Raw genomic sequence first — 11,635 nt, 5'->3', positions numbered from 1 at the left:
TAGTGAGCATTTCTCTCAGATTTCGGTCATTCGATTTTTTTTTGTATTTTTTAATCCGACTGAAACTTTTTTGGTATCTTCGGTAAGCCCAAAGAAGCCATTTTGCATCATTAGTTTGTCCATATAATTTTCCATACAAATTTGGCAGCTGGCCATACAAAAATGATGTATGAAAATTCAAAAATCTGTATCTTTTGAAGGAATTTTTTGATCGATTTGGTGTCTTCGGCAAAGTTGTAGGTTTGGATATGGACTACACTGAAAAAAAATGATACACGGTAAAAAAAATTGGTGATTTTTTATTTAACTTTTTGTCACTAAAACTTGATTTGCAAAAAAACACTATTTTTTTATTTTTTTATATGTTTTAGAGGACATCAAATGCCAACTTTTCAGAAATTTCCAGGTTGTGCAAAAAATCTTTGAGCGAGTTATGAATTTTTGAATCAATACTTATTTTTTCTAAAAATCGAAAAATTGGTCGGAAAATTTTTTCAACTTAATTTTTCGATGTAAAATCAAATTTGCAATCAAAAAGTACTTTAGTGAAATTTTGATAAAGTGCACCGTTTTCAAGTTAAATCCATTTTTAGGTGACTTTTTTTGAAAATAGTCGCAGTTTTTCATTTTTCAAAATTAGTGCACTTGTCTGCCCACTTTTGAAAAAAAAAATGTTTTTGAAAAGCTGAGAAAATTCTCTATATTTTGCATTTTTGAACTTTGTTGATACGACCCTTAGTTGCTGAGATATTGCCATGCAAAGGTTTAAAAACAGGAAAATAGATGTTTTCTAAGTCCCACCCAAACAACACACCATTTTCTAATGTCGATATCTCAGCAACTAATGGTCCGATTTTCAATGTTAAAATATGAAACATTCATGAAATTTTCCGATCTTTTCGAAAAAAATATTTTCAAAATTTTTAAACCAAGACTAACATTTCAAAAAGGCCAAACATTCAATATTACACCCTTTTAAAATGTTAGTCTTGGTTTAAAAATTTTGAAAATATTTTTTACGAAAAGACCGGAAAATTTCACGATTTTTTTTCGAACAGATCGGAAAATTTCACGAATGTATTTTAACATTGAAAATCGGACCATTAGTTGCTGAGATGTCGACATTAGAAAATGGTGTGTTGTTTGGGTGGGACTTAGAAAACATCAATTTTTCTGTTTTTAAACCTTTGCATGGCAATATCTCAGCAACTAAGGGTCGTATCAACAAAGTTCAAAAATGCAAAATATAGAGAATTTTCTTAGCTTTTCAAAAACATTTTTTTCAAAAGTGGGCAAACATGTGCACTAATTTTAAAAAGTGAAAAACTGCGACTATTTAAAAAAAATCACCTAAAAATTGATTTAACTTGAAAACGGTGCACTTTATTAAAATTTCACTAAAGTACTTTTTGATTGCAAATTTGATTTTACATCAAAAAATAAAGTTGAAAAATTTTTGCGACCAATTTTTCGATTTTTTGAAAAAATCAGTATTGATTCAAAATTTATAACTCGCTCAAAGATTTTTCGCACAACCTGTGTATCTTTTTTTTTCAGTGAAGTCCATATCCTTACCTATAACTTTGCCGAAGACACCAAATCGATCAAAAAATTCCTTCAAAAGATACAGATTTTGGAATTTTCATACATCATTTTTGTATGGCCAGCTGTCAAATTTGTATGGAAAATTATATGGACAAACTAATGATGCAAAATGGCTTCTTTGGGCATACCGAAGGTACCAAAAAAGTTTCAGTCGGATTAAAAAATACAAAAATTAAAATTGAAGAAAAAATACCGATTTCGTAGAGAATTGCTCTAGTGTAAAACAACTTTCTTTCAAATTCCTCCAAAAATAAACCAACCACGATTGATAGATGAACAGATACTTGTTTTTTTATTTGTTATTTTCGAAAAATATTTGCATTGTCCAATCTGCCCTTTTTGTTTGCTCCAATTTTCCACCGAGTACATTTTTCGTCCACGTTTTTTTCATCCTTTTTTAAATTCTGCTCCGTTTGATGGGAAAAGCAATTGTGTGTGTGTCCTGATATCCTGATCCTGACCGAAGAAATGTTTTTTTTTAATACGATTAGATGCCTTCTTTTTCTTGTTGATGTTCCAAATAACGGCGGCGGACTACGAAGGTTGGTTAATTTTGCTTGGTTTTGAATTAAATTTTGTTGACATTGTTTATGTTGACGCACTACGTAATAATTCTATGCTGTTTGTCTTCTTTGTTTCCGTTTGTTTTTTGTAATATGTTATACTTTGTCTTGGTTTAATACACGTTTTGATAACTTAGTGTTTGAAAAATATGGAAAATCTGCTAGAAAAATATATACGATTCTTTCCGAGTGATTGACTAACTGTTTGGATGGGCGATCAACATAGATAAATTATTCTAGAACAAGAACAAGAAAATGTATCAGAAAACAACGGCAATAAAGGATCTTTCTCTATGCAAACTATCTTTCCCCCCACCGCAAAATGTTTAGCTAAATCAGACGATGAGTCTAGTTTTTATCATACAGCGTTTGTTTTAAATATGATTGTAGCGTTCTGCAAACATTGAACAGTTTTTTTCTTCTCTATTTTTATGTACAAATAGGTTGCTGCTGTCGTTTTTCTTTAGTTTATTTGGGTTAATTATTTGGCTCACTTTCGTTTTTTTTTAATTTCTTGTTCCAAGTTTAGTTGGTTGGCCTTAGCTAGAAGGATAGTGTATATATAAAGTTTTTCTTGATTTCCCTACAAATGTTGGTTTGTTTTTGTCAGTGTTTTGTGGTGCATGCAAAGTTCCTTCAAGGCTACGGGGTGTGCACAACGATTTTTTGTTTGTCTTGTGTGTATTTTTATGAAGCGAAGTTGTGTGCAGGGTTAAAATTTGTCTAAAGATAGAATTTACACAGGTTCAATTCTACAATTGGGATCATGGCTATAGGTCACGGTGGATGTGGGGATAGGACGCGTAAGACTCGGTGTAAAAATAAAAGTTTGTCTAAAATTCCAGTTATGCTTTGTAGGTACTTGATGAGAAACTCAGCAATTCCAGTTGCGTTTGTTAGTGTACGTGCGCGACGTTTGTGTATTCGTCAAGGTAGGAGATTTTAAAGCTTTTCCCCCGTTTTCAGTTTTTTTTTCTATTAGTACAAGTTGTTTTTTTTATTATTGAAAAATATGCGTTCTTTTTCAGATGAAACTGGTGAGGCTTAATGATTGGCGACACTTTGGTTGGGTACAGTTTGAGTTCACATCTAAGCTCGACATTTACTATACATTTGTCGTACAATTAGTCTATTGTGGATGTGTGGGCTTGCTATTATGATAATGATTAAAAACGTAATTTAAAAAAATCAAGTCATGTATTGAGAATTGTTAAAAGAGACAATAATACTTCACTAAAATATCGTGAAAAATGAACTTATCCAGAAGTGAGTTTTGGAAGTTTTCTTTTGACTAATTTTTAGATGAATTCTACATAAAAATGGTTGAGTTTTTTCCAGAATTTTTCATTATAATACAACCAGACTCGACCAGACTTCACACAATCGTGGGTAAAATTCACCCATATCAGGGTGAAAAGGAAATTTCGAAGAATTTGGTCAGCACGCAAAACCAAAAACTGTCAGATTTTAATGCCTTTTACATAAAATTTAACGAAAATTGAGTAAAATTTACCCTGATTATAGTGAAATTTACCCAAATTTGACAGTTCCATTTCATTTTTGATTAGGTTCGGATTTTAACGAAAACTGAGTGACATGAAATTTGAGTAATTTGAAACTACGGTGTTATAAGGCTTTTTAGTTGAAAATTTACTAAAGGACGTATTAGACTACGGCAAACAAACAAATTCGCAAACGAGCAAAATTTTTGACAGTTTGGCGGTTTGCCAGCTGTGTTTGTTTGCAGAAACGTCAGCCGGCATACATTTTGCTTTGTTTGCGAGTTTGCCGCAAACAAGTTTGCAAGTTTGGCAAACTGTCAAACACAAAAATGTGCGAGTTTGTTCTAGTCTTTTAGAGTCATTCTTAACACATTCACACCTCTGAGTGCCACGGGTTTGTTTGCATCAGATCTGCTTTCTCTTTCTAGCAAAAGTTTTTTTGTCATGCGACTTTTTGCTGGGTTTTAAAGGCCTACCGCCCAATGACAGCTAACATATTTCGCAGGGACAGTGACAGCTCGAGCTCGACCTTTGTTTGCCTCAGGACTCTGTGACGAGGAGTCATTCATATTTGAGTTAAATTATTTTTTTTTTACCGGGCTAAGGAAGCCTTGTTTCACTCAGCTTTTGATACATTATGAATGAAATTCACCTAAATCTGACCACAAAACTCATTTCTGGGTTAATTCAGTTGTGACCAAACTGATGGAATCATATGAAATATAAACAACTCATTTCAAGAAAAAAAAAATGTAATTGGGCCAATGCCAAAGTGTAAACAAAGAGTCTATCATGTTCAAGTGATGTTTACATTAGAAACAAGCAGGATAGCCGCTTTGTTTTCGTTTTCGGCCATAGAAATCTTAAGCCGTACACGATTATCGAAATAATGACTTTGCTTTATGTCTTATTTATTGGGGTGTTTTAATAAAACTATTTTCGCTGTCAGCAAAAAAAACAAAATTTTTGGTCAATTTAAAAAAAAAATAACTTTAAAAATAAGAAAAAAATGTATTAAACAATAAATTCAAATTGCATATTTGGTTCTGGCTTAAGGGCAAGTTTGCGTGTGTGTAAATGCGTGTATGTATGTATGCGAAGGTGTTTCCATATCGAGGTGGTTAATAGTTGTGTGTGTGTTGTTTGTTATCTTCCGTTAAACAAATCCTTATTATACAAGCGGAAAGATCGGCCGGAAGCGCGCTTGTTTCCTTGATTTTGCGTTTGTTTAAGTTGGTTTTATTCATTCATAAGAAAATATCTGCAGTTTGTTCGAGAAAATTTACAGCTTAAAAGTTAATTTTTTGTTTGGATTTTTTTTTCGTTCGTTTCCGACACTCTTGGCTAGCAGAGCGAGATGTTATCTAAAAATGTGTGTGTCTTTTTTTTTGTTTGTGTGTGCCTCAGTTGTGTACAGATTATAGATTTTTGTTTTGTTCAATTCGTTTTTCACTACTCTGTCCTTTATACCAGGTATGTTTTTCTTTAACTTTGTATAAACAAATGTATAGCATCTCTAAAGTTGTCTTCCTTTCCTTTACTTTACAAATATTCAAATATACAAGACCTTTCGTAGTTTACAGTTTGGTTTTCAGTTAGCTAAAAGTAGTTGTATAGTAGTTTATGCGTTTTTTTCCTAGGTTGCAAATCAGTTGTTTTGTATAAAAATACGCTCTTTCGTATATGTTAAAAATCAAACGATAGTTTACACAGACTTCGTTTCTTGGCTTTTGCCAGGGGAGTGATGAAGGGATTGAAGTCTTATAAATTTTGGGCGTTTCTACGATATTTTTATGGTGGACACAATGAGTAGATGGTTGATGCTTTTTACAACTTTCGTAGTTTTGTGTGTAGTAAAGGCATTTTTTTAGTTGCTATTGATAGATTTTCCTTACAAAAATGTTAGTTCCTTGCGCAGATTTGGTGAGTTTTATGCACACGACATGTGAAACGATGATTTGAAAGAAAGACGATTAGTGGATCTTTGGTTATCTGTTTTGTATCGCTGGTTTGAGTTGTGAGTGTAACGAATAAATTGCATGATTGACAAATTGTTTGGTTACTTTTTTGTTTATTGTAAATTGTTTTTTTCAGTTGCTTAACCTACGACGCGAGCTTTTTGTTTCCTCAAAAATTCCATTGCATTTTTGTCGTTGACGCGTCCCTCCATAATCTGCAGGATAGGGTGACCTGGAAAGTTGAAATATATCAAATTAGGACACTTCCAATAAAAAAAAACCCAGAAAATAATCTCACTTTTGTCCTTCATCTCGAGCAGCGGCAGGTCGAGCTGCGTCACGCAGTCAAAGTTTTCGATGTTGAGGGTAAAGTTGCTGGCCACCCCCGGGATGTTGTTCAGCGACAGGAAGGCCTCGCCGGCGAAATCGTTCGCCGTCAGCACGTCGTGGTCCATCACGGTGAACACAATCATGGCCGCTTCCGACTGGCACTGGTCGTGCGTGACCGAAAACTCAAAGCACTCGTCAAAGACCGGGTTCAGCGTTTTCTGGGTGGTCGAGGGAGAGAAAAAAAACGGAAATAAAAAGGATAAAAGCTCAATTTGGGGTCGTTTGTTCGGAAGGGGACTGTGGGGTTAAAACTACGTTTTCTATTATAGAGATGATTTCTTATATTTTTCGCAATGCATTTATCCATTCACTTTTAGTTCATAAAATTTTTAAATATTGAAATATTTTTCCCATATTCCCCGCTCTCCCTTTAAACAAATAGCATAAAAAGTATCTAATCCGGCAAATTGTTCCGGTTTCCTGTCAAATCGGCTTATTGTTCCGGCTAAATGGTTGGCGGATTTTGTTGATTGACATTCCATTATGAAAGTGCAAAGATTTTAATCCGAATGGACGCAAGCGGCCGGGACGCGATTGGAATACTAAATTTACAATTGCACTTGGGCGCAGTAGCAGCTTTTGATGGTGCGATGTGAATGAATTTGTTGCAATGTTTGCTGTATGAAATTGGATTTTACAATTTCTAGAATTTAATTAGATTTTATCCTATTTGCTCTTCCCGTTGCTCACAATATATCATGCGTCTCCATTAACCTTCGGGAAGTCGCGTGTTTTCGCCTTTCTTACAAGTGCCCTTACAAAATGTGTACAAAGTACACGTACGCGACCTCCGGTGGGTTAAGGTGACGTACCAAAAAGGTAAAGGAATAGCAAAACAAAAAATAGGTCGGTTTTGTAAGGGATTTCCTAATCTCTTTCTTGCCTTATTTCACTGCAATTTCTGCTGTTTTAAAATAAAGAAAATTGTTTTCAAGTGTTTGCCCCACTTTAGAAGCAAAATGAAAACTTTTCTTTTAATGGAGACGCTTGGTATTTAGTCTGAACTCATCAAAAAATCCACGTTATTTGTTAATAGTCTCGGCTTTATGAGAGACAATGACCATAACAGACCTTTGAAAAATAATCTAAACTTTAAAAATTATAATGTTATGAAAACTGCATGAAGCAAGCTACTCGTTCCAAGAAAAATATCACGATAATTTTCACGAAACAATGCCAATGAAAATATTACTTTAAGTGTTTGTCCCATACTTCTAAATTTCCCCCAAAAATCATAGGGCAATACAAAAATTGTGAAAATTCAAATTTTGATTCAAAAATGTTATGTAATCGATTGTAAACTATTGAGAATCTTTATACTTTTAATCAAATATTGTGCTTTAAGGATTTTTACAAATTTTGAATTTTGGGATCACAGAACGGCAATAGACCACAGAAAAAACAATCTAAAATTCATAAATATTTTATATTCTGAACGGTAGCACAATTATAAGAATGTAAAACGCATTTTGTGATACTTTTTGTTGTCTCGAAAATTATGATTGCATTTCAGATTAAATTTTTTTCGTTTTTCTGCCACTTCTTGACCTCGACAAGAGCCGAGAGAAAAAATCTTTTAAAAAATTGTAATAGCTTAATTGTTTTGTTTTAAAAAAATATTTAAATTTTCCTCAAAACTATGCGTTGCATTTAAATTTTGAGGAACTTTTTATGGTGATAGTATTGTTTTTTTTAAATACTTAAAATTGGCACAAAACTATATACCGTAATCTGGGGTGAATCTGGACTACAGTCTGAATAGGGACAGCAGTTTTAGAGCACTTAAAGCTTTTAAATTTGGAAATGGATGTACACATATTGTTGGCCAGAGTCTGTTCTAACCGAAACCAACCAGAAAAATCAAAATATTGTGCTCTAACATGGTTAAAACTGCTGTCCCAATTCGCCCCATGTGTCCCGATTGACCCCAGTTTACGGTACAGCCAGTCCACGTCAAATAGGAAGTCTCCAAATCAAAAGTGCTCCGATTTGGCTCAAATTTGGAAAAAGGGTTCTTTGGCCCAAATAATTAGACCCGTATTTTTTTGTTTGGCAATTAGGGTGGTCCTATCCGAAATAGGGTGGTCCAAAAAATTGCATTTTTCGTAATTTTTTGCAAAAACTACATTTTTCAAAAAATCTATTTGAATCAATTTTGGAGCCCCAGAATTCAAAAGAAAGGTTATTAGCTGGGCTTTTAAGGAAAAAATAGCTGAATATTTGAAAAGGTCCTATGAAAATTTCATTTGCCGATTTCAAGGTCTCGGGACCAAAGAGATCATGTCTGAAAATATTTTTCCCTCATTCCTTGTAATATTTTACATAACATATTAAAAAATTGCGAATATCTATTAACACGTTTCGGAGATATGATTTTTTTAACATAAAAACTGGGTTTTTCGACGCGCCGCGTGCAAAATGGGAAAAATGACGAAAACGGATAAAAATCAACTTTTTTCACTAAAACTGCGATGAGTTGAAAATTCTAACGATGACCTATACATGTTTGGGTACCAAAGTTTTCGTAATTGAAAGACGCAACTTTTATACTAATTTTTTTCATAAAAATAAATCCAGATTCGAATATTTGACGTCTCGATTATCCGAATTTTCGATGAATCGATTGTTTGTATAAATGAACAAAAACCTTTTTTTTCTTCTTGCCATGCATTTTCTTAAGATTGCGTTAGCGTCATTTTGGCCGCCATCTTGAATTTAAAAATTCTAAATCACTTCAGAATAGTTTAGGGATCCTACTCGACAATAATAAATACAACGAAGAACTTTTTTTTCATTATTCGATTATCTGAAGTGAAATTATTCCGAGGCTTTCGAATGAACGAGTCTAGAGTTAAAATAAATGAGTTTTGATAATATAGGTTTCAAATGATTCCAAATGTCAAGTACCGTAATGGGGATGAGATTGAGTCATACAACAACGTTGAAATTTGTGTGGCCCAAGCTCACCCGCCTGACCCAATGGTATCCCTGATGACGGTACCATCTTGAAAATAATGGTTATAATAAATAATTTCACAAAACCACATATTTTCGAAAAAAAAAAATCCCAGTACAGTCGAGTCTAGAATACCCGAAGTTTCAAATTTTCCGAATTCTTCAAAGAAGCTTCGAATAATCTAATCCTGAAAAATACCGTTGTTTGTAGTTCCAAAGAAGTTGAAAGTTGATAATAATAAAAAAAATATCATGTTACAACAACAACAATTTATGCTATTTTTCAGGAGTTTTTTTTATAACTGAGTCACATGTTATTTAGAAAAGAAATGGTTGTTAAAAATCGCCTAAATAATTTTGCCTTATGTTTTTTATACAAATTAATTTAGGTGAAATTGTATCAAAATATCTTAATTGACACCTTTACATTTTCAACTCAACTTTTTTGTAACCTCGTATTGCTGTGTAACTGCAGTTTAAACACACAAATTAGTCACACTTCCAGTGTCCACTTTGGGATGACCATCACGGCAATAGACGGACGTGCTTTAATGCTATTAACGGATTTATCCTTTCCCGAATGTCCTGGCCCCAATTTGCATCAACTAACACCCACGTGGCTGCAAAAAAGAAGCACCCAGAATTGCAACAGCCCGAAGTCAATTAAGCTCACGGGGGTGTAAATAAGGCATGGCGTTTAATCGCGTTTTCCGTTACATTAGTCCAGAACCTCACCTTGTGCACGTTCGTCTGCTGTTCGGAGCAGTGCGAAAAGACCCGCCGCGGCAGCAGCTCGACGATGACGAACGGATCGCTAAAGCCGTTGGGGTCGAGCGGGATGACGTCCTTGGCGTGCAGCACCTCGACGCACAGCGAGTCGTGGTTGAAGTACGCCTTCACCGAGAGGGTCCCCAGCTGCGTCTGGCTGCCCATCGTGTTGAGCTGTTCCTGTAGCCGCTGCAGGTAGAACAGATCGATCAGCTGGTCCGTGTCGGTTTTGTGGTATTGCAGTCGTTGAGCAACGCGCCAGTACAGGTCACTGTGGAGGATTTCTGGGGGGAGGCCGAGACCTTCGGCGTTGAAGAATTCACCAAGCAGCTGGAGCGCGCCGTACATCCGGTCGTGAAAGTTGCTCGGTTTGTCGCCTTCACCGCCGGACTCCATCTGCTTGGCGAATTCCGTGAGGACGCTGTTCCAGATGAGACTCATGGCGCGGTAGAAGTTCTGCGAGAGCAGGGTGACGTTGAGGGTCGCTAGGTGTGAGTCTAGGTATTCTAGGAGGGGCATCACGGCCTGGTTGGCGGGTAGTGAGTCGGGGGACCAGGCCAGATGGAACACGGCCTTTTGGAGGGGACCTTGCATGGATGCCGTTAGTTTTCCCAGGACGCGGTCCGCTTTGTTCTCCAGTTGAGCAATGGTATTTTCGAGCAAGTTTTCGGCGTTTTCCGACAGGGCGTGCGTTTCCGGTTGGAACTCGGCCAGCGCCCGTCGGACGTATTCTAGGTTATTTACAATGACGCACATGTCGTCGGTGGTTCGCTGTGGTCCCGATTTGTCGTAGTATTCGGCGAGGTTCTGGTGGATCAGGTCGGAGTAGACGTTCGCCGTGGTGCACACCAGATCGATGATCAACGCTTCGTAGTGCGCTCCCGAGCCGTGATCGGGCCAGGCGAGGTTTTTCCAGAACTCCCGGATCTGGTAGAAGCACGACGCTGTATCGATGGCCGATGTGCTGTGTCGGACGATCTTCTCGCCCTCGCTGATCTGGTCCACGTTGACCGCCGCCTTGATCCGTTGGATCGCTTTCGTTTTGCTAATTGAAATCCATCGCTGAACGGCGGGTTCGAACCATTCGTGAAAGTTCTGCAAACCGAGCGGTTTCTCCGGAGGTTGCGGCGTCACCGAGAGATGTGACTTGAGGTTGTGGAACTGCTGCAACGCAAAGTAGATCTCGAACGGCGCAATGTCCGGCTCGCGATCGTTGTCCAAGATTGTCCAATGGTTGACGATGGTTCCGGGCAGTTGGCCGGATTCGATGCGATTCGTTACCTCTTCGCCGAGCAGCGAGTCAAACTGCTTGTACACGATGCTAAAGTACTGGATGCCGTTGGTTCTGTGGGGATTGGGAGAGAACTGTGAGCTTCATGTGATACCGCATACGAGCGTAAAAACTCACGAATCAAACAGCGAGTGGTAGTGCTGAACTCCGATCTGCAGGTCAGCGATCAGGATCGTAGTGTAGTGCACGAGCGGATTCGGTGCCCGTTGGGATTCGCGAAGTTGTGCCTGTGACCAGGTAATTGACCCTTTCCGAAGTGCTCCCACGATCTCCCCCCGGACGCCTTTGCTGAACGGGCTGACCTGACGGAAGGCCCGCATCGATCCGAGCAGCCCGAGACATCGCAGCTGGAACTCTAACCGGCCAAGGGAGGGCGCGTGCAGCGCAGGGAACACCTCGCGATGCCGTCGCATGTGGCTGAGCGATCGCTCGACGAACCCGTTCAGCGCGTCCGCCAGCCACTGCTCGAGCTCGCGCGTCAACGGTTCGTTGCTGTAGTTGTTGACCCACAGTTTGTCCACCTCGATGAGCTGCCGGTGGATGAACTTGGTGTCGAGTGGTTTCTTCCGGTTGATCCGGATGATGGCCACTAATCTGTTGAAG

The 11,635-nt window shown here is 37.5% G+C and overlaps 1 protein-coding gene across 4 annotated transcripts in view; it reads right to left on the bottom strand.

Annotated features, from left to right (window-relative positions):
- Window positions 1-1,870: 1,870 nt before the first annotated feature.
- LOC6038676 (BAI1-associated protein 3) overlaps window positions 1,871-11,635 on the bottom strand; it is a 176,842-nt gene continuing 167,077 nt past the window's right edge. For all 4 annotated transcript variants that reach the window (XM_038259949.1, XM_038259950.1, XM_038259951.1 and 1 more), the window contains 4 exons: window positions 11,150-11,626; window positions 9,709-11,086; window positions 5,927-6,176; window positions 1,871-5,860 (listed from right to left, as the gene is read on the bottom strand). In XM_038259949.1, coding sequence (XP_038115877.1) covers window positions 5,769-5,860; window positions 5,927-6,176; window positions 9,709-11,086; window positions 11,150-11,626 — 2,197 coding nt within the window. In that variant the 3' untranslated portion in view covers window positions 1,871-5,768. The remainder of the gene's footprint in view (window positions 5,861-5,926; window positions 6,177-9,708; window positions 11,087-11,149; window positions 11,627-11,635) is intronic.

The sequence above is a fragment of the Culex quinquefasciatus genome, chromosome 3, assembly GCF_015732765.1.
Source record: "Culex quinquefasciatus strain JHB chromosome 3, VPISU_Cqui_1.0_pri_paternal, whole genome shotgun sequence".
NCBI lineage: Eukaryota > Metazoa > Arthropoda > Insecta > Diptera > Culicidae > Culex > Culex quinquefasciatus.
Note: the sequence above shows the minus strand (reverse complement) of the source record. Positions and strands in the feature narration are given on the sequence as shown.